The 23,960-nt window shown below is 35.4% G+C and overlaps 2 protein-coding genes across 5 annotated transcripts in view; one reads left to right on the top strand and one right to left on the bottom strand.

Annotated features, from left to right (window-relative positions):
* Nucleotides 1-15,603, bottom strand: LOC102801465 (uncharacterized). The gene is made up of 11 exons (XM_085495147.1): nucleotides 15,337-15,603; nucleotides 14,907-15,186; nucleotides 13,543-13,624; nucleotides 13,321-13,449; nucleotides 9,839-9,899; nucleotides 8,580-8,642; nucleotides 7,621-7,666; nucleotides 5,789-5,879; nucleotides 5,510-5,582; nucleotides 4,023-4,102; nucleotides 1-3,717 (listed from the first exon to the last, which is right to left on the bottom strand). Exons 2-11 carry the CDS (start codon nucleotides 15,053-15,055, stop codon nucleotides 2,254-2,256), a joined length of 2,238 nt encoding a protein of 745 aa, XP_085351273.1. The 5' UTR covers nucleotides 15,056-15,186; nucleotides 15,337-15,603; the 3' UTR covers nucleotides 1-2,253.
* The window catches only part of LOC100371941 (KAT8 regulatory NSL complex subunit 2-like), a 12,775-nt gene continuing 4,193 nt past the window's right edge, over nucleotides 15,379-23,960 (top strand). The window contains exons 1-4 of one of the 4 annotated variants that reach the window (XM_006822682.3): nucleotides 15,379-15,504; nucleotides 18,017-18,270; nucleotides 20,133-20,305; nucleotides 21,113-21,227. In XM_006822682.3, coding sequence (XP_006822745.1) covers nucleotides 18,041-18,270; nucleotides 20,133-20,305; nucleotides 21,113-21,227 — 518 coding nt within the window. In that variant the 5' untranslated portion in view covers nucleotides 15,379-15,504; nucleotides 18,017-18,040. Of the gene's footprint in view, nucleotides 15,505-15,655; nucleotides 15,859-18,016; nucleotides 18,271-20,132; nucleotides 20,306-21,112; nucleotides 21,228-23,960 lie in introns of those variants that run through there. The other 3 variants (XM_006822684.3, XM_002739685.4, XM_006822683.3) reach the window with 3 other exon arrangements.

The raw sequence follows: 23,960 nt of genomic DNA on the forward strand, positions 1-23,960 counted from the left end.
TTTGATTTTCATAAATTATATAACTTTATTTGTTCCAAGTCCTGTTTTCAGCTGTATCTTGTTAACTTCATACAGAATTTGGGAAATATAACTTAAAAAGTAAATGAAATGGTGACGCATATGGAAAATACCTCACTACTTTTTTTATGCATTATTTTTCTTCTTTTTTTGGTGTTCAATTTCTTTGGTGTTTTTTTTGTATTTTTTTGTAGTTTTTCTTTTTTTTTTTCTTTAAAGCAATAGTCTTACAAAATATTAGGTTTTCTTCTTACAGTACAAATAGTAAAGTCCTGTGTGCACAAGAGCTGTTCCAACTCCATTTCCCTGATATTTGGGAATCTTAAACCACAGACTACTACTCCTTCATCAACACTGTCCCCTATGCCTGAGATAATGTAGTCAAAGAATGATGAACATATAATTTTAACAATCCCCATATTTTGGGGTCAGTTGTACCATTGCATGACAGGAATGTGCGACAACAAATGTAACCCCTGTATCTATTTCCGTCCACACAACCCAATCTCTCCCATCATACAATGGTACAGGCAGACAAGATGGTGGACATGTCCCATTAAATATCTGCGACAAAGCCTCAAGGTATCGCTGAATAATACAGTTCATCAAGGCAAGTGTTTCCAAAAATTAACATTAGTTCTCTCAACACAAGCTCTTTATAGAGGTTAAATGCCTCACATATGACAGATTATATATAAAAAAAAATTAAAATAAAAGAGGGATGAAAGCACCTCCATTTAGTTGTTTGCACGTGCAAGCCAGTCACCACTGCATGGCAAAATCACTTCAATAATCTTTGATTAAGTCAAACATGAAAAATCACAATTATATCCTTATTACAAGTTTTGACAAAACCTCTAGCCTAAAAATTTTTTTTTATACAGATCACAAACATCTGAAAAACAATTATTCCCCATCTAAAACATGGAGACAAATACTTGAGAGAAACAATACAAGAGGTAATCAGAACAGTAAATAAGATTATATCAATGAAACTTCAGATTGTTATTTCCTGTAAACAAAAAAAAATACTGGTCTGCCTATCTGTACATGTAGAACCGAGTCATAACATTTTCACTTATAATGGCACCTAAATATTCCTATTTTCAACACTTCAAAAATAGTGGACTTGCCAGCAGAAATTAGTGCACATCTTTGCCATACAAGAATCATACATACTAAGACTGGCAAAAGAGACTAGTTTTCTTTTATGAAGTGCTGTACACGACCAGTCATAATAAAGACCCTAGTACTTTAAAATACCCAATAACTACAGTAAATTTGTATATATATATATGGTATATTATTAGACTACTCTATCAGAAGTCATATTTTACAGGAAAAAAAAAAAGATTATTGGAAGAATGGAATAGCTCTTGCTTACTATGTAGAATAATCATTACCAGCTGTTGAGCAATGTTTGCTATAAAATAATATAAAATTACGATACTCAGTTTAAACACTTGTTCTATACATCATTTTCAAAACATTGCATACAATACAAATACATCTTGCCTACTGAGAGTGAAAAAGCCATCAGGTGTTGTACATGAAGAATTCAGCTAGAACAAATTTTTGACAACGTTCTATGCTTCATTTTTATCCATGACCTAAACCGACAACATACTGTGGTGAAAGCACACCTAGGACGAATCATTGGCAAATATATGGCTATTTTTTTTCATCATCAAATGCCTGTTTGCATTCACTTCAAATTGAGTGAAAAGTAGGCATCAATTTCAGTAATTAAATAAAAAGAAAATGCCAAGAAAATTGAGCTTTAAAGAAAACGCTTATTTTACAAACATAACGTTTAGAAATGCACATCAATAGTGTTACCTAACAATTATCCATTTCATAGAAAATATTGAGAGCATTATGAAATTAAGGTTCCACATACGCAGGACACTGACAATACAATACCTTTAGTAAATATATATTTCTTTGAAAATCTACCCTGCACAGGGACCCACTGATAATGAAGAGCCTGTATTATAAACAAAATGACAACCAAAATTCCTTTAATACAAAGGTCAGAATAAAGGCGACTAAGTCAAATTACACGTTTGAGGGAAAAAAATCCTCGCTTATTTTTTTTTTTAAGTAAATGTCTTGCAAGAATGTGCTTGTTGAGCTAACTATTTCAGAGTCTCTTGTCGAAAAATATTCTGTATTTGTTTTTCTATTTGCAAAAAGTAAGCTACCAACTGCACATTGTAATACTGTTCATTGGGTTTATTCTGGGGGTGGTGGTGGAAGAGGTGGCGGAGCATTGTCTGGGAGGGGTGGTGGTGGTGGTGGCCCTGGAGGTAGAGGTGGTTGGCTGGTCATGTTCATGAAAGGAAGAGGGGGAGCACGGTTATCGAGTGGCGGTGGAGGTGGGGGTGGTAGTTGAGAATAGTATGAAGAATGCTGTGGGTGTTTATACATGTTTTGGTCTTGAAGTTGATTGAAGAAGGAATTGTAATCTGATACCTCATTCCTTGTAGAGTCACCACCAGTGAAAGTATCAGCTATCATGAGGGCCTGTTGAATGATGTCTGAGTCTGGGGGCATTGGTAAACTAAGCAAGGACTGATTACTTGGGAGTGAAAGGCTACCTACATTTTTTGATAAATTATCAGGCACTTTCTCATGACTAACTGTTGAGTATGTCATCTTTTTCGCTGGCGATGCAGTGCGATCCACAGGTCGCTTGTGGGAAACTGAATGAGATCCTCTCAACTTGCCATCAGGACTATGTGGACGCTTTCCTGATGAACTACTTGGCCTATGTTTTTCAACATGTTTGAGTGACTGAGCAGCAGCGTGTTTCTCTGAAGAGCTGTGATGTTTCTGGTGATGATGGTGATGATGTTTGTGTCGTTCCCTCTCCTTCAAAGCAGCATGATGCTGTGCATCAACACTAGTTGGATGTTTCTCACTCTTTCCTTGAGGTGGTGGTACTTTAATCTTGAGTTTGGTTCCGTTGGGTGTTGCTTCTGCAGTGTACTGTTTGTGGTGGCTACGATGCTCACTGGAGTGATGTTTTTCTCTCATGGCTTCTGGTGGTACAGATTTACGATCTGAGCCGTGTAGCTTGTGGTATTCAGCATGAGATCGGCGTTCACTGCTACTACTACGATGGTGATCACTTGGAGGCTTGCTCTGTGAACTTGATGGTCGATGCTGTTCAGTGCTGGAAGGCTTGTGGTGTGAGTGATCTGAGCTTTGCAGCCTGTGTTGTTCACCACTAATATGCGTATGGTGCTCAACAGGTGGTTTATGGTAGATATGTAAACGTTGGTCACCACCAGACTTGTGAGGCTCCGGGATTTTTACAGGTCTCTGCTCGGTATGTTTCAAATCCCTGTTGTGTTGCCTAACCTCTGAAGCAGACTTCTTTTCTACATGCATTCTATGAGAATGTTCAGATTGTTTGTGTCTATGTTCTTTGCGTTCCGCATTGGCAGTGTTAGACTCGTTCTTGACTTTCCCTAATGCAAGTGTCATCTCTTTCATTGCTTTGTAATCTTTATACGTCATCTGTGATTCAGGTTTTGGTTTGAAATCAACTTCAATTTTTCCTTGTCTGTCGTGATTGGTCAACTCTGTATTTTGTTTAGATGTTGAAGGTTGAATTTTTGGACCTGAAGACGGCATACCGGGAGAGCTTTCATCTGAAGAAGGTTCACCACCTTTCAGTTTCCTCTGACCTCCCTGAAATTAAAACAAAGCACCTTTTTACTTAACACATTAGCATTGAGATCTTTGCAGACTGATTTAATTAAAGATCAATTCAGTATTCCCTTGATACTTCCTTGAATTATCGTGCTATGAATTTTTCAAGGGTCCACAATTTCCAGTATATATTTGTACCAGGGATTCCAAATCATTGCAAGAACATCATGGTTTTAAAAGTGAAGTAAAAACTTTGTGCCATGTTTATCACAAATCATCACACCTTTACTTGATTACACACTTATCGCAAAAATACTACATGGTGGAAAAATCTACAAGTTTACCTTTATGTTAGTGATGTGTATTTTTCTTTTAAGTCTGCTTGGGCAACGGTCCATTATTTGTACAAACTCCGATGTCAGCTCTGCAATATTGAAATGAAATAAAGAAATCATTAGCAGAAATAGGAATAGGAATTTTCACAATTTATAATTGACAGGTGGAATGAAAACATATAAAGGCACACTGCAGCAACTATGGCAATGGCTATTGCAAATTTCGTAGCTCTCTAAACTAGTACCGTATTTGTCTTCAATTAGGCGCCACTTTGTTACACTTTCATGTCATGGTGGCGCTTATTTGTGGTTAAATTTGAGCAACTTTGTTTCAAATGGCGCTTATTTCAAGCACTTCAAGTTCTAGTACCAGTAACTGTGTTACAAGCCATTGTTTTTGCTCCATTCTGGTGATAGATTATTGACAATATTTTACATTACAGTCTGACGCTTAGTCACTGTAGCCTTTATTTTAAATACTGAGTAAATGACCCGTTTTCAGACAGTTTAGAAAGTTATACAAAAAATATCATTCTTTAGAAAACATTCACAGTTTGCCGTACAATCAACAGAAAAATAAAACAAACACAAATTCAACGCTTAGTAGTCAATGATCACGGTAGCAAACTCCGGTCATGCTGCATTCCACGGTTACGATTATTACTCAGTAGTAGTTATAATAACGTACAAAAAATAAAATGCAAGTAAAATTCAACTTAATTTCATCGTAAGCGAATGATTCTGGTCGCATGTAAACGCTCGGCGCGATTCGATGTCTGCCATGCTTCCTGTCTAGGACTTGACCTGGAACGCGTTTTTTGACCTGATAGGTCAAGTCGTTAATTAACCAATCAAAATGCTGGATGATGCCAACGTGATCAAATTACCATAGCTCATTTAAATAATGTATGAACGCAATGCGGAAGTGATTTACCGGTGTTTGCGATATTTTGGCTTTGATTTTGGTGGGAAAAACGGCATGATTTTTTTTTCAAATCAAGAAATTAGTTATTTTTGGAAAGTAAACTGAGCATTTAAAGAATAATTTAACACTGTTTACTGTGACAACAGCGCATTTGAAACAGAACATTTTCGCGTTGTTTTAATTTCGTTTTTATGGACTTACTGCGAAATTAAAAACCACGCTGATATTTTCTACAGTAGACTAAAAAGACATGTTTCAAGAGATTATAGACCGATTTCTTAAAAATTGTTAGAAACAAAACCAATTTTTTTTTACATAAAAGCCATTCGAACAGTAACAGCGAGGGACTTCCGCGATCGCGTCCATCGCTACGAACCGGTAACCGGTAGTCGATCCGCCGGCGCCCAATTCACGATCATTACGTGCCAAAATTTCAACTTTGTCTGGCGCTTAATTGGGGTGTAAAATACAAAGTTTTTGTGGCACTGGCGCCTAATTGAAGGTGGCGCTTAACTGAAGACAAATACGGTACTTTGGACAGGAATGAGTGAACGAACACATGAAACATTACCATTTAGCAATGTCTTGTTCACAGCAGAATCAACATATTCCCACCAGTGCTTGCCATCACTAGACAAAGGAATCTGAGGAGAAAAATTACATGAAATTACCTTCTAAAAGCTTATAACCAGGGAGTGACAAAGAGCCAAGGTAACTCTTTTCAGGAAACATTAAGTTTACAAGTTTCAAATCAAGAGTAATCATAATTTTACTATAAACCAAACAAGCGACAATGTGAGCGTGAATACATTAAAAAGGATCTAGTAACGATTAAAAATATATGCCCTACCTCCCAACTGGACCATTTGCAAGCAAGGTGAATACAAACGCATGCTATACACGTAGGTTTATACTGAAGACAAAATGTTGTGAGGTGCAAGCTGAAACGAAACAAGTGATGCAAGTCAGTAATTGAAGTTATGTCCAATCAAACGTATGTTGTTTGATCACTTATTTAAATACCAATCCACTTATTCACGGCCACTGTAATATTTGTTTTTAAATCACAAGAAAACACTCATCTGAACTGTATAATCATCTACACCAAATAAATTTTCTCCACGAATAATTCATAAGGCATATGCGTGCCTTTGTCTTGCGAAAGACCGGAGTAAAACAACCACAGTCACTGATTTAGTCCTCAAGCATATAGGAAGTATACAAGACCGAAATATGAAACTTTTGACATTAAGATTTTATACCCACACAAATTGCTATAGGACAAGTGTTAATGTAGTCTCATACAGACAGGCACTGCATAGCTCAAAACAACACTGTGAAACGATGATTAAAAATGATATACTATCAGGGTAGTTAAATTACATGCATCTAAAGGATTTAAGCCTGTGGAACACCCCAAGCAGAAAGACAAAATAGGAAAGAAAAATGATGGATTTTTATTTGATAAGAAGGATTTCTCCATAACTTTACATGGCTACTCTAGTGACTAGTTAAGAACAAATATAGGAATCCTGAAAAATGAGCCTCGTACATTATTCCCGGGCTTCTACTAAGGTTAAAATAGTTTAAGCCACATTGAATAATACTACATTGTTTTTCATTGCCAATTTCAAACTGGCTTAGACCACTTCGCAAATGGGGAGAAAAGAAAAAAAATTGTGCATTTGTCAGAAAATTGGAATACTTTAAAAGCATTTTCAAATCAAGCAATGTTTTCCTGATGTTTAATTTATAATTCTGTGGATGATGACATGCTTTTTGTGGAAGCCCATTGATTCTAGATTTTTTATCCTAGTGTATTAGAAACTGGCTAAAATTCTCACTAAATGCAGACTGACAGTTTAACCCATCTATAATGTTACTGAATAGGGCAAGATTTTCAGTGAATTAGTTTGTCACTTTGAAGTTCACTCACAGAACCCTAAGCCATTTAAAATGCTAAACCGTTGTTCAAAAAACTATTCACAATTTGATACCGTCAACAGGGCAGTAAATTACTTCTTGTCTAAAACTGATTTACAAAATAAAATTGTTGTTGAAAAAAAAAAAAAAAAACAATTCTGAAGTTAGTGCATCATGATAAAACTTCCAATCACTGCCTAGTCACACTGCATATTAAACTCATGTCCACTCTAATCAGTTTCACAATGTCATTATGATACACAGTGTCATCAGGGTTCAAAGGACACAGTTAAGTCCTGTTAAGGAGACACGAGTTCCCATCACCACATTATGTGTCAGTCCATATTTTATCAATTTCATACAAAAAACCATATATCAACAAAATCTGAAGTTGTACCATTTCTTATACAACTTTATCTTTTTTTGTCGACTAATGCAATTAATGGCAAACACAGGATATATGGAGCAGTTCATTTTTAAAATTAGAATATTAACTTTTCATCAAAGAATTGGAAACAAATTTAATTGTTTGTCATTTTATCATAGGAAATAGTACAACTGCAATGTACACGGATATTACAAAGGAACTCCGGATTACAGTAAACAAGTTTCCATTCTCCAGACGAAAACAGGATAGTGGGACTTTTTTTTTAGCAAAGGTTTGTAGCTGGAGACTCTTTACAGTACTTCCATGAGTGCCTTCGTAAAAGAGAATTCAAAATTCTCCATGTTCAAAAAAAGCAAGCAAGGCTCCACCACCTGTTGGTCGCCATGAAATATGCTGTCTGTGCCAGGTCCTTGCTGGCTGCACGGTAGGAATGGGTGAGATGTGACAAGCCAGAGACCACAGCAGACACGGTGATACATCACCCAGGGGGAGAAAAAGGAAAAGAATTAGCAACATGTACAGTGCTGTAAAAAAAACAATGCATACACAACAATAAGAACTGAAAGCCATGCTGTCAGGATTTTATGAAAAAGAAATACTAATTAATGCTTGAGCATAATATTTACGTTTCAGTAGTGAGCTACAGTGCTACATATACTATTGACCAAGCAAGTTTTCTTCAATGTAATTCAGGTAAAATCCTGTCAACAAAGCTTCAGCTTAAAATATGTTGATTGTAACGCAATAATAACCTCAATTCCTGTAGGATCCTTGCTTTCAAAATATTCAGAATTCGATAAAAAAAAAAACATTTCAGAGAGTTTCATACAATTTCATGAGTGTGATAACAATGTCAGTAATACTACAATCAGTAGCCCTACCACTAACACATGATTTATCACAAACACCTAAAATGCATTTGCCCAACTTCACACCCTTTACTGTAAATTTTTGTAACTATCATGGAATTCTACAGAAACTCCCCATTAATCTCTGAAAGAAAGGTTGATCCTTCATGTGAGAACTTAAAATCCGTAACGGATAAAAATTATCCAGTTGTGTTCTTTATTTTCAGCTTATAGATACAAGGAAAAAACGTCAGCGACCACTTACTGGTAAAAAACCAGGAGATTTTAGTAATGCAGGAGTCTAAAACTTCTGTAACTGTTCAACATGAAGGATATACCTCCTAACAAAGTACACAATTTTTCTATCAACTGACACTCCTGATAATATCTGGACAGATTTAGTATCCTATGAAGTAGAAACAAACTTGAATGATTATTGCCTGTAAAAAAAAAGATATAAGACAATGAATATGCCCACTTACCTCGTATTAGTTGTGTACACTTCACCACATAAGTATGTGGGTGCTCTATTGCAACATTAAAACCTGCATGAAGGAATAAATTGCATGTAAATAAAATTTGAACAAAGTATTCCAACTGATAGAGCCAGTATCATCATACATGTACATACTCTATTTTTTTCACAAGTTAATTTATGTATCTCAAATTGAGAATGCTTGGTACTTTCTCTGAATGAAAATTATACATGTACTACCCATCATACTTATTTTGTAATACTTATTCGCCATCAACCGCTGGAAATACGAGAAATGGCTGAACTGACAATTGGCTACTAGCATTGCATGTTCCACACAAAAATGCTGGCCTGTACATGCACTTTATCATGTACTGTAAGGGGGTGGGGGGTAGATATATTCACTGGGTTTAATTTTAGCAGATTTGACATTGCAGGATATTTCACTAGGTTTGTGAAGAAAACAAACACATTTAAATTACTCTGTTTCAATTCAGCTCATTTAGATCAGTGAAATATACAAAAATAAAATCCAATTAATCAGTATCTCAATTTTGTGGTGGTGATGGATGGGAGGGAGGGTTCTCCTAGTCCTGAATTTACAGTTACGTTATGGTCTGTGGGAAAATAGTCATAGACAAGATCTTATACGCAAAACCCTTGATTTTCACCATGATGTTTTTCTGATATGTCAAATCTGTTATAAACCATTCAGAATGCCGTGTCATACTGGCAGTGCATTATTTTAAAACTGGTTTTTCAATTTTTTCACAACAGGTCTATCAAAGCACATTTACCCCCCTTCACAGTTGTCTCAATGGACACCGATTATTCGATGTAGAATGATGTCAAATGACCATTTCATGACTTGACCACATTTTTGGTGTTTTGAAAGCTAACTGCTTTCAATAACACAAACAGATATGGATTATTTCAGTATTGTAGCATTTGGTTCATCATTAGTACTAGTAATAACAAAACAGAAAGATGCGAACCATGTCGCATGTTCGCAATGCATTGAGAAATTAACACAAGTTTTTCTTTTTCAGGGACACTATACACTTCAAAGAAAACTACCGTAGCATGCAATGAAATACAAATTTTACATGCATGAAAGAACATCTTCATTTTTCAGATTAAACCCATTGTCAACCCTGGTGAATAACAAGGCTTGTGACTGGGAAAGTATGGCATTTGACAAAACAATGACAATGCAGCTCTTCAATAAAGTTTACAAGACAAAAATAAAATAAAAATTCTTCTCACCCACAGTCTGTAGAAGTATAGTTTCTAGTATAACAATATCTTGGGCTTTTTCTAAATAGGCCTGAAAAAAAAATTATAATCCAACAATCACTGAGAAAAATATTCTACATGTGCAAAAAGGATTGTGGGGAAGAAAACTAAAGATGTCAACAAGTCATTGTCAATGACACGTCCCCGTTCCGTTCATATTTGAGTGACATATACATTCCAGGGTTCTCCCCAGAAAAAATGCATAGCGCCGGGGCTAATTTGCATAATAATTTGCATATCATTTACATATCTTTCCTTCATTGATTAACAGAACTTATTTACAATTATGAATATTAGTGAGCTCAGTCACAGGGCAAATATTTTTTTTAATGGAATCAACACATTATGTTTCACAATTTAGAAGAGTTTGAAACATTCTCGAAATACAAATGCTGCAGACTAAAAACAAACACAAATACATTATTGTTGCAATTTAATTGTTTTGTAAAACGTTGAAGGAAACGCATTCAAAACGTTAAGCCAGATTTATGTTCACGAATCTCATAATTTTATTCACTCCAAAAACATTCTCCTTCAAAAAATCGATCACGTAATTAATTGACGTATTGTTGTAATTTATTATTCGTACCATCAACTTCTAAAACGTTTACAATTACAGTAATGAGCGAACAAATAAAGCTTCAAAACGATCATCAAAGTTACGACGTGACATAACTTACTTGGCCATGTTATACATCAGTTATAGCAATAATTCCTCAACAAATTTTACTTCTTCTTTTTTTTTTGATATGAAATGTAAGTAAAATCCGACTTATTTTTATCGGGAGCGATTATTTTTGATCACTTGATCGCTTCGGTAAAAAAAAACAGACCCGCCATGATGTTTGTGAAACATTAGCATGTGTCCTTTGACCCGATGGGTCAAGAATTCCATTAACCAATCAAAATGCCGCATGGTAATGCCGGTAGAACCCGAAGTTTTCCGAATGGTAGTGATCATAAAAATTACATTGCGAAATTAAAGCGATGTCGTAGCACGATGTGTTGGCATCGATTTCAATTGAAAACTGCATGACAGCTTTCGAAAGAGGTGATTTGCAATTTTTAAAAGGTAAATTAGGTCTTGAAAGAAGAGTTTTTACATGATTCGCAATGATAACAGTTCAAATGTATTTTACCAAATCACGTAATAAACACGTTGTTTTTTTCTTGAGTAGCGTGAACTGATCGTGAACTCCAATTTGACCATGTTATATCGAGGTGGAATTGATTTTGAAATAATTTTAGCTTTCAATCTAAAGTCTGTGTCTATCGCAGAAAGTATTTACTTCCAAACAAAGAGGTGCTAATTCCACAAATTTGACTAGCCGCTACGTATCGTGCGACTAGGTCTATTGTTTATAAATTAAAATCCACGACTGGCAGGATGCGTGTCGGTCGGTACGTAATTATACCAACAATCAGACAATAGTCCTCGTCGGAAGCATTTCCGTGGTGGTCACTAATTTTGAGTGACGGTCGGGGCCGACCGGCCTGGCGAACAAAGCTTTTTCACATCTGATATTGGCATGTCAAATATGAAATCAAGTGCCGAGGTGGGAACACATAGCGCCGAGGTCCCAAGTGAAGCGCCGAGATTCACAGGTATAGCGCCGCGGACCTCGGCGCTAAAAAGCCCTGGGGAGAACCCTGCATTCAAAGCAGATCATGACCGAAATGCACCTGCATATGTACAACACATTGTACTAAATCTGAACAAAATCAATCCATCCATGCATGACTGAGATCTGGTTCCGGAATTGTGAAAATACATGATTTTAATGCATTTTCGGTCTTAAAATGGCCATCATTCAGCTATTGTTAAGCGGATCATGAAACAAATGCACATATCTATTTGTGACATGATGTACCATGTGTGTGTGAAGTTTGAACTTGATCAATCCAGACATGTCTTTGATACGGATCCAGAACTGAATTCTTTAAAACAAAATGGCCGCCAGTCAGCCATTTCGAACTTGATCCGAAAAAAAAAAGACGTGCATCAAGGTCCTATTATGTTTAATGTATGTACCAAATTTGAATGAAATCCGTCCATGCATAACTGAGATCTGGGTCCGGAATGGTGAAAATGTGCGATTTCAATGCATTTTCGGCCTTAAAGCGGCCGCCATTTGGCTATTGTTAATGGGATCATGAAACAAATGCACATACATATTTGTGACATGATGTGTCTTGTGTGTGTGAAGTTTGAACTTGATCAATCCAGACATGTCTCGGATACGGATCCAGAACTGAATTCTTTAAAACAAAATGGCCGCCAGTCGGCCATTTCGAACTTGATCCGAAAAAAAAAATGACGTGCATCAAGGTCCTATTATGTTTAATGTAAGTACCACATTTGAATGAAATCCGTCCATGCATAACTGAGATCCGGGTCCGGAATGGTGAAAATGTGCGATTTTGATGCATTTTCGGCCTTAAAATGGCCGCTATTCGGCTATCGTTAATCGGATCATGAAAAAATGCATGTACATATGTCCCATATAATGTGTGATGTATGAGTGAAGTTTGAACTTAATCTGTCCATGCATGTTCGAGATACAGGTGATCACGGACGCACACAGGGCAAAACATAAGTCCCCGTTTTCGAACTACGTCCGAATGGGGACTAATAAGCAAGTAATATACAACAGTAATTGTCAAGTTTGATAAAATAATTATACAACTAGTATTGAAAACAATAGAATTTTGGGCTGTTATCTTTATAAATTATTATTATAAGCAGCCATTGTCAGAATGTCAGAACCCTTCACAAATGAAGAGTCAGCTTTGTGCAAGTGCAATGTACTAGTTATATGAAGTAAAAGTCAGTGTCAAATATTTATGTTGGCAAAATGTGAAACAAAATGACTGCCAATTTGCCATATTGGGTACATGTATCTAGAAAAAAATCTGTATAACATGGGGATAATAATCTACATGTATAAAATTGTAGGTTTTTTTTTTTTGGGGGGGGGGGGGGGGCTATATTTGGATTAATATGGCCACCAGTTGGAAATATTGAATGTAATCAAAAAAAGAAATCTGAAGAATCATATTATATTAACTCCCCAGTCCAATTGTCCAGTTGGGGCTGATAACAAGTTTATCATGAGAATACTACAAAGTAAGCACTCAAAGCTAATAAATAACAATTTTGGTTGTCCACTTCGAGAAATTGGTCCGCATGAAAGTTATATTTGTCCACAAAAATTTTTTATGTTGTATATAAACACTAGAAGTTAGTCTGTTCAATAATCAGGATAAAATGATTTTTATCATATGATCACTTTGTTCGTAAAAAAACAGAAAAACTCTATAAATTCATGGCTTTGTGATTTTCGCAGAAAAAACTGAAAACCTCTTCACAATACATCCACAGTTGAATAAAAAAATAAATATTTGAACTTTTGTAAAAGTCAAATTGACTAAGTATTCACAATTTTCCTTACCTCACTCTGAGGGTCCAATGTAGGTCCTTCTCGATGTAAACAGGCATGGGCTACTCGAACTACATGTTCTAATTTTCTTGGTTGTTCCTCTACTTTGGCAGCTAGAAAAAGGCATGCTGGCGATATGCTCTGGAAAACCAATAGTAATACAGAATATTACCACAACTGAAATGTTTTTTTTGGTATGACATTTTAACTAAAATTGATGATACTCGTACTTACATTGCGGTGGAATTTTGTAAAAGAATGGTGCATATAGAAGCGATGCATGTATACAATGGCCGTGTTGATGCATAGTTGAGTTCTTCATAGAAATGTTAAGGCAAATGCTTCTTGGAAATTCACATCAAGTAATAATCTCATATGAAAATATAATACAAATGAATATTGAAACCTTCAAATGCTGCCAATAATGTATGGAGTGAAAGTTCTGTCCAGTATTCTAAAAATTGAACAAGCCCTTCAAAATGTGATCCAAGAGAATCAAGTTACATAGTGTGGTTTTGTCAATGTACTGAACCACTTCTTTTTGTGATTTAGTAACATTTTAAAGAGTTTTGAAGGAAATAAGCAACCAAGACTATATTAACAATAAGCTAAAAATCTACCGAGAAGTTCATGCACAGACCTTAAGTCTAAAGATCATGCAAATCTAATGTCTTGTTGAATATGGGAAAAATTTGTTTTACAGATTAAACAAAAGACACTTCTGGGTAGCTATACCTTCACACCTTGATGTGGTACATCTTAAAAACTTTTAAACACAAAAGACAGAAGCATAATTAACTATTTGTTATTGTAAAATAGATTAACACTGCCTATACATATTATAATTTACCAACACCGATTTACTTAAAAGTCCTTGTAAATTGAACAACATTTTCCTTACAAGAAAATCAAATCATGGTTGAACACATGATATTCACAATAATAATTAAGTATTATCAGAAACACTTAAATTTGTTCAGTTTTAAGGATTTTCAATATTTACTCAATTTAATTTGTATCAATCATGGTTTTGACTCCATCTCATAGTAATGTAGAGAAATTATAATTTTTTTGGGGGAAAAAGCGGTATGACATTTTATGGGTAAACAACGAATGTCGAAGCAATCAACAACAAATCTTACAAACCTGTAAACTGTCATATTCAACCAAACAATGCAATCGTGTAAATTTCTAGGGAATCAAGACAGAATTTCACGAATTCTGTCTTCGTGACCGGCAATTTTTAAGATTGTCAACATCGAAGGTCATGCCAATGACATCATTCGCATCAAAAGTGTTGATTTGTTGTGTCCGTTCTGGCAGATTCTGAGAAACAGTGATTTGAAAGGTCATTTCAAGGGCATATAGATTTGTCGTATTTAACTGCAAAGGAAGTGAATGGCGAGAAGAAATTAAACAGAAATGGCACGGTAGAATATACAGAGAACACAATTTGACTAATATTTTTCATAAATCGAATCTGGTAATATGTTTTCAAGACATTTCTTCGATCCCGTTCAGCGTATCACACGCGGTTACGTATTTCGCCATTTTGAACCTCTATTTCAACGACAAATTTTAACCCATAAAAAGGATACACGTTCATGCGTTGGCCCATATCTTGTATCAGGTTGGCGGACTGTTGTCTGTAGGAAAGTTCTTTCTCCGGGTCGATTCCATGTTTTCGCGATGGACTGTTTAAAAGTTGTTCCTTCGTAAAATACCATCGTTCGGGGTCGACCGCCATTAGACCCGGTGTGACGACACACAGACGGTACCTCGAACAGCTGGTGTAACGAGCCACATGATTGGATGACACAGGATTGCCCGACGAACTGGCTGACACTTTTTTATCATTATCCTCGTACTATTCTGGGCCTTCAATAGAGAACAAATATTCCATCGAACATCTTCATTACAAAAAAAGCTTTAACTGTGGATATCAATTTTAAAACTATCCTCGATCAAGCATTTCGCGATAAGTATAATAGCCAATCAAACAAGGCGTTACAAAAATGTTTCTGGTACCTTACAAGACGAGCGAATCCTCGCGTTTTCTCGCATTTTACCGCGAGAAACAACCATCATCCACAAAATAGGGCGAGAGATTGCGAGATCTCAAGGTAGCCGCCTTTTCTGTTATGAAAAGGACGAAGAATTTCAGCCCAAATTTTGCGTGATAGTGCATCCATCGAGGTAATTTCTTCGTGAAAATTGCTCCAGGTTGAGAAATCTTGCTGTCTGCGATGGTTTTGAGGGAATTCGGGCCGCGAATGTGACGGGGCAGGCATTTTTGGAAGAGCTGACTCAGCATCGCACAATGGCGATGTGGGCATAATAAATATGCCCCATCATGTGATCAAAGCAAGACGTCATCAGTTGCTGCCCGCCCCGTAGATAACATAAGGCACATGTAGTAGTAGTTGTTGGAATGGTTCAGTGAGTGACACAGTGCTTTGTAATGCTTGCTTCCATCTCTGATCGCTGATTAACGACGTTGTTTTGGATCTTGTTGTATATTCAGTGGCTTCGGTGAACGTTTTTCCCAAGGTATTTTGGTATTTTAGTTCGAAAATGTCATCCGTTGCGTGCAATGTTTTTGTACCAAGTTGTAGTTGCCATTTTGTTTTGTAAAAACAATAACATTCATGTATTAATTATATTGACTGATAGTGGTCAAAACTTGGTCCTATTTCTTAGCATGTAATCTTGTTCTACTTTTATAAAATGTATTATATAAGGTTTGTATATCAGATAACATTTTCTAACAATTTATTGAAACTTTCAGGATTGTGCACTGTTGTTTACATAAACAAAACAGTGTTGTCTTTTCGGAAACCCTCATCACAATACACAAGTCTATAACTTTGAATTCTATGGATTTCATTTATCTGGGTTCAATGTTGTGTGATAGTACTTCCTGCCTGGTGACAGTAATATTCCAATTTCCCAGATTGAAATGTTTTTGCTGCATTGATCTTGTATCTGTTTGGTTCATTTGAGATGCTGTCATAAACAGTGTCAATTATCTAGATGATTTGGGGATTTCCCCGTGTGCTGCATATAATTTTATAAATAACCTGTCATTTTTTTACTCCCTTTCGGTACTGTAAAACTGGCTTACTTTATATGATTTTTAAATACATAGGATAAAACCATGAATTCTAGACAGTTTCCTGCCGAATGTGCTGCACCTTTTTATGTATTTTTTTTTCAGTAAATTTTAATGTTAATTTTGAACCAAATAGACATAATATTACATTAGCAGCATGTCTTGAATTTTGTTTTGAAAATTTAATATGAAAAAAATTATAAGGCTATATTTATAATTAACTGAGTGTAACTAAAATGGTTCATGGACATGGAATTTATATCATCGGGCATCTCAACATAGTGGTCAGCTCGACTGACACTCAAAACTCCAGGCAATAATGGAAATGCTGCAGATAAGGACTCTTGTGTTGTGATTAATATTCTGCACTTCTAGTTCTTGTTGATCATGTGTAAAAAAAAAAGATAATTGTAAAGTGATTCAAATTCGCAATCAAATAAGTTTTGAGAAGTAGTTAGTATTTCAAAATTAAGGACATTTCATTTGTTAGAGGGTATACAAATGTCGATATTTTTCTGCACATGTGAAAAAAGAAAGAAGACTGCAATGAGTGTGAAGTCTAATTGTTTGTTTTTTGGAACACTCGCATCTGGTCTGGTCAGTTTGGGAGTGTGAGCATTGAACCTTCATCCATTTTTGAATTTTAACTGGTAGTACTTTTTACGAAAATTAGTCATATTTAAAATGTGTTCTCAAATTGTCAATGTTTGCCAAAACACAAAACCTATTTCCGTTGGTGGAGAGGTGGTCCAATGTCCATTTCATGTATCTGCTGATTTTTAACTTTGTAGTTTTGTTGACATAACTATTTGTTTTGCATTTTTAGCCGATATATTCAAGCAAATAATAAATGTACATCTGATAAAATACATCAGTTTAATTAAAACAGGTGAATAAAACTGCTTTCGTGTCATCCTCATTGATTTTTTTGCACAATAGTGTTTTAAAAAAAAAATGTTCTACTTTCATGTAGGAGAGTGTATGATCCTACATGAAATAAGTTTTATTTTTTGCGAACTTGATAATTTGAGAACAACCCTAACTACCTAAAAATTCCAGAATAGTGAACATTTATGTAAAATGTTGTACTGTCAAATTCTATTAGACAGTACCACAACTTCTATTAAGACAGTGTGTGTAATGCAACAGAGGAAAGCGGCTTCTAATTGACCATCTTCACATATGAGATATGGTGAATTTTTGGTTCTCAATTGTTTAAAAGAATGTGTGAGGCTTCCATTACAAATTTTACGGTAGTTATGACTGTCAGTCAATAGAAGCAAAGGATACAGTAAATAGTAGCACCTTTTAGACAAACTGAAATAAAAATGATATACATGCAATTTTTCATAGCTGCAGGCTACTTTCTTGGATAAATGTAGTGGAATAAATAAGATTAAGTACATGTAGCTAAAGAAGTTAGACAAAACTCTGTCACTTTTGTTGTCTATTTATGCCATTTTTGTTTAAAAGGTGCTTCCATTATTCACTATATTTTAATACTACTATTTAATACTACCGGTATGATAACTGTTAGGAGAGGGGTTCACAGTAAAATTAATATAAAACATGTTTTTTATATTTTTTTTGTTATAGTAGACCAGACAACTACACGTTAAGATGTTACGAAGTAAGCCGAGTACAAGCCGTTATATAACCAAAAAATCCGATACACTCTTCTGTCTATATCCACATCGTATCTGTATGCAGAATCGGTTAGATGGTTTTGAATACTGCTTGAAACATATACTAGAAGACAAGAACGCACCATATAAGCAGTGTAATTTTGTATCTCGTAATAATGCAAAACGTTGTACTAATCCTGCTCCCAAAACAGACAAAAAGGACAAGTAAGCTAAATAAAGACAATTTTTTTGTTAGCTCCGCTGTCGACTTTGTCAAGTGGGGCTTATCCTATTCGTGATTATTTGTCGTCATCAGTGTCAATTTTTTTGACTTCTTGAAAACTACAAACCTGATTGCTTTGATACTTAGTGTATACGTACCTTGGGTGGGCCTCAGTTTTATTCATTTCATGGTGATATCTTCAATTCTTTAAATTTGATGAATATTTTTGTCTTTTTTGGTAAAATATGATATTTTTGACTTCATGTTAAAAACCACTAGTCTGATTGATGTGATATTATACATAAAGGTACTACAGGTGGACCAATCTCAAATTTGTTCATTTTGTAATATCGTCAATTCTTTCATTGAAATGTGCATTGCTAGCACCAGAGCTATCTCAGCCAAGAGGCTGCTTGTTTTAAAATATACTGTAATTATGAATTGTTCTTATCACATTACCTTGGTGCATATTACTTACAGTACAGTGATGTTTATCAAGAAATATTACTTGACATTTCACACTAAACAGAGATACATGTCTATGCACCAATCATTAATTTGTGTTGAGTTCAAAAGGCATTCGCAGTCGTAACTGCAAATGCTCATCTTCGCTTCATGGATTATACATTCCCTAAGTATAAGCCCAGGGGCCTGAACATGTAAAATCGGGAAAAATTAGGGGGTGGGCTTATACTCGAGGACCACCTCAGAAAAAAAATTTGTTTGGTGGGTTTAAAATTATAATCATCTTCCCAACCTCGAAAAATTATCCAAATTACATTTTTCGTTCACAGCGCTGGTCTCGGAGAAATATTACGTCTTTTTGAGGGAAAAAATGCGAAACGAGTCATCATTAATTTACAATTACATTACTTTTTACAATGAAGAAACAAACGTGTTCATAAAAATACACACATTTTATCACAATACGGTTTACATACTGTCTGAATTTATGGTGCAACAATGGGTACGGTCTGGGAAAAACGGTCAAAGGCAAGATCTTTATCATTATCTTTGTTGTGGAATGTTTTCGTCATGATTTGACCTGAACAACTTCCTTTGACCTAACAGGTCACGTGTTTCGTTAACCAATGAAAATGATGTGTTGTACAGACGAATTTTTCCAAATATAGACGAAGTAATTTTTTCAACGCAATGCGAAAGTGAATTACCGTGATGTTAAAATGCTATCTGTTAACACTGATTTTGACAAAGAAAACGTGATTTTTTTCCTAAAAGCTGTTGATTCGCAATTTTCAAAAGGTAAACTGAGGGTGGGGGAAGTATTTAAACCTTTCACGGTCGCCAACAAGTCATGTCGAAAAATAGTTTGCTTGTTCACATCCAAGTCAAGATAGACTCAATGGACACGATTGTTCGGGAAAGTAAAATGATATTCAATGACCAAGTTTCACGACTTGACGATCACATTTTTGCCGTTTGGAAAACTACTACTCAAAAGAAATATGGATTATTTCAGTATTGCAACATCAGGGTTCATCCGTCCGCCATGCACTCTGAAATTAATACGAGTTTTCTCGTAAAAGCTGGAACCAAACTACCGTACCAATCATGATTTTTTATGCAATAAAATACACTTTTTACATGCATATATAATGTCGCCGATGCCCGGTAAAAACACCCTGGGCCTATATTCTGGCATGCCCTCAACATGTTAAATGTCTAAAAACAGAGGGGTGGGCTTATACTCTGGGAGGGGCTTATACTCAGGGAAGTACGCTACTTGCGCATGACGACACTGTCAGGTGACAACCTCGTAATACAGCATGAAGTGTTCCATATCTCTCATGACAGAGGAATTTTTACCAGACCTAGTTTCTGACTTGTATTTCTCATCTCATAGTAGATATTGTGCTGAACACACGCGCAAAGCATTAATATGGCAACAGAAAAACAACAGGAAGAAGAAACCCAGTGAATCAAGTGAAAGTCTTCTAGAACAGTTAGATTATTACAGACCCGGCACTTCAACAGTAACTCCAGAAAACCCAGTTTCACAGGCTAGTAAATTAATTGGTAAGTCATGCAATTTATTCCCTTGATTAGTCTATACGCATTATACAACTTCAGTTAATACTATAATAGTCATGATTTACATCAAGTCTCAGAAGTATTGGGGCAGCCAATTTGCAAACTCGCTAGCGAATTGGCTAACTGCTTTGGTTTTGACTAAACGGTTGGCTTTCGAATCTTGCTGGCGCCGTCTTGCGGTCATGCCCGCTTAAAACAAATCTATGTAACAGTAAGGGACGATCCTCATACTTTTGGTGCTAATCAGCGATTTCGCTTTAAAATATACCAGGGAAAGTGTTCTATGCTTTTCGTGTCCACACAAAAACGACGAATGAGGTCGATTTTTTCAGTGGTTGGCTTAATGTTACCCCAACAGATCGTTTGAGTGTGTAAGTTTGTTATTTTCTCCCTGATTTGTAGGAAACTGTTTCTCAACTTGTCTATTTAGTTTCAATCAGTGTTCAAGAAGGTTAACCTCATATAATAAATATCGGTGGATTAATCGCATTTATAATATTATCACACCAGCTGACTGAGGCCATTTTCGGGCTCAAATCATTCAGGGGAATCCAGACATGTACCAGTCTGAGGATGCGTAAAAACATTCTATGTTAAAACCCAAGCAGTTAGCCAATTCTCTAGCGAGTTTGCAAATTGGTTGCCCCAATACTTCTGAGACTTGCTTTAAAAAACTTTTATTTGTATTCAAAAGGGGGGAGGGGGATTTCTCTTTATTCCTTTTACTATCAAGTTTCCAGCACATACGTTGTAGCACTTTTGTGTGACTTTTAAAACTTGTTTTTATTTCAGACTATGCAAGTGACAGTGATAGTGACAGAGAAATAACATTGGTGGATCAGGCCTGGAGGGGAGATGGTGACAGTGATGCTGATAGTGTAGATAGCGAGTATGAAGACCCTCTCAAGTATGTACATTTTGTACATGTATATAACATCTGCTCTATTGCTGATAGTAGCGTATATGCTTATAACCCATTGTGTATCTCTGCTATGCCTCTAAATGCAATTTTTTGTTTGTGTTTGGTTTTATGAAGCAGATTGACCACTTTGTGCTCCGCTGTTGACTTTGTCAAGCGGGGCTTATCATACGAGTAATTGTCCGTCGTTGTCCGTGTAAACTTTTTCGACTTCTTCTTGGAAACTACAAGTCTCAATGCTTTGATACTTGGTGTACATGTACCTTGGGTAGACTTTTCTCAGATTTGTTCTATCATATCATTCGTGTTGATATCTTCAATTCTCTAATTTTGGTGAATATTTTTGTCATTTTTGGTAAAAAGTGATATTTTCGACTTCTGTCGTAAATTCGTCCAGGGTCGTTAAACGGCAATTTGGGTTTTTTAGAAAAATAAATATGGGACCAAATAACCGCCCAGGGCGATTTTTCGGCAGTTTTTAGCTCCGCTGTCGACTTTGTCGAGCGAAGCTTATCATATGAGTGATTGTTCGTCGTCGTCGTCCGTGTCAATGTTTTACTTTTTCGACTTCTTGAAAACTACAAGCCTGAATGCTTTTATACTTGGTGTATATGTACCTTGGGGAGACCTCTCTCAGATTTGTTCATTTCATGATGATATCTTCAATTCTCTAATTTTGGTGAATATTTTTGTCATTTTTGGTAAAAAGTGATATTTTCAACTTCTTGTTAAAAACCGCAAGTCCAATTGCTTTGATATTACATATATAGGTACTACATGTGGACCTCTCTCAGATTTGTTCATTTTGTAGTGATATCTTTAATTCTCTAATTTTGGTAAATATTTTTGTAATTTTTGGTAAAAAGTGATATTTTCAACTTCTTGTTAAAAACCGCAAGTCCAATTGCTTTGATATTACATATATAGGTACTACATGTGGACCTCTCTCAGATTTGTTCATTTTGTAATGATATCTTTAATTCTCTAAGTTTGGTGAATATTTTTGTAATTTTTGGTAAAAAGTGATATTTTCGACTTCTTGTTAAAAACCGCAAGTCCAATTGCTTTGATATTACATATATAGGTACTACATGTGGACCTCTCTCAGATTTGTTCATTTCGTGATGATATCTTCAATTATCTAATTTTGATGAATATTTTTGTCATTTTTGGTAAAAAGTCAGATTGCTTTGATACTATACATATTGTTCATTTTCTAATGATATCTTCAGTTCTTTAATTGAAATGTGCCTTGCTAACAGCAGAGCTATCTCAGCCTTATCCAAAAGATTTCATGATTGTCAATTTTTATTACAAGTGAATTGTGTATGTTTTGTGATTTGCAATGCTTTTCAAGATGGCGCAATCGTACTGCTCATGTGATTCTCAATCGATTGTGGGGAACCAGTGTCACCAGGTGTCTGCCCCTAAATATTTTTGACTCCCATGTGCGAAGCACAAAATGGGAGTCTTTGCAGTTAGTGTGTCTGTATGTGTGTATGTGTGTATGTGTGTGTGTATGCGTGTCCGACTGTTCCACTGCTATCTCAAGAACCATACATCGGTTTTTGATGAAACTTGGTGCATAGATGCTCTGGGCCAATGCGCAGATTTGATTAGGTTTTGGTAAAAATCCATGCTTGTTAATTACCTAATTTGCATGATAATTAGCTAATCTTTAGCTGTTATATGACTGTTCCACTGATATCTAAAGAACCACTCATTGGATTTTGATGAAACTTGGTACATAGATGCTCTGAACATATGCGCAGATTTGATTAATTTTTGGTAAAAATCCGTGCATATTAATTACCTAATTTACATGATAATTAGCTATTTTTTAGTGGTTCCATGACTGTTCCACTGATATCTAAACAACCACTCATTGGATTTTGATGAAACTTGGTACATAGATGCTCTGAACTAATGCTAGGTTTTGATTAGTTTTTGGTAATAATCTGTGGATACTAATTACCTAATTTGCATAATGATTAGTCAATTTTCGGTTTTTCCACTGATATCTCAAGTACTAATCATCACATTTCAAATGAAACTTGGTACATAGATGTCATACGACACTGCACAGACCTGATAGTTTTTATGGTAATATCAGTACATATTAATTACCTAATTTGCATAATTAATTAATTTTCAGCATTTGATATAAGTAGTTAGCATTACATTTCAATGAAACTTGGTACTTACATACTCAAGGACTATGCAGAGATTGATTGTTTTCGATAAATATTTGTGCATATTAATCACCTAATTTGCATAATTAGTTAATTTTCAGCTTTTCCATGGGTATCTCAAGTACTAATCATCGCATTTCAATGAAACTTGGTACATAGATCCTTTAGGACTATGCAGAGACCTGATTAGTTTTAGGGTAAATAATTGTGCATATTAATTACCTAATTTGCATAATTAATTTTCAGCTTTTCTACTGATATCTAAAGTACTAATCATTTACATTTCAATGAATCTAGAATTATGCAGACCCAATTAGTTTCCGGTAAATATTTGTGCATATTAATCACCTAATTTGCATAATTAACCAACTTTCACACTGATATCTCAGGTACTATACATCACATATCAATGAATGTACATGGATGCTGTAGGACAATAGACAGACCTGAATAATTGTGGGTTATAATCTGTACATATTAATTACCTAATTTGCATAATTAACCAATTTTAAGCTTTCACACTGATATC

This window comes from Saccoglossus kowalevskii, chromosome 21, assembly GCF_978046115.1.
Source record: "Saccoglossus kowalevskii chromosome 21, keSacKowa6.1, whole genome shotgun sequence".
NCBI classification, from domain to species: Eukaryota; Metazoa; Hemichordata; class Enteropneusta; family Harrimaniidae; genus Saccoglossus; species Saccoglossus kowalevskii.

Excerpts from the sequence above, each read along its gene's own strand:
- LOC102801465 (XM_085495147.1), bottom strand. The coding sequence starts at position 15,055 with ATGGCGGTCGACCCCGAACGATGGTATTTTACGAAGGAACAACTTTTA. Across the intron at positions 13,450-13,542 it reads TTACAAAATTCCACCGCAAT|AGCATATCGCCAGCATGCCT; the intron begins GTAAGTACGAGT and ends TTGGTTTTCCAG. Across the intron at positions 7,667-8,579 it reads GTGTACACAACTAATACGAG|CCAGCAAGGACCTGGCACAG; the intron begins GTAAGTGGGCAT and ends CCTACCGTGCAG.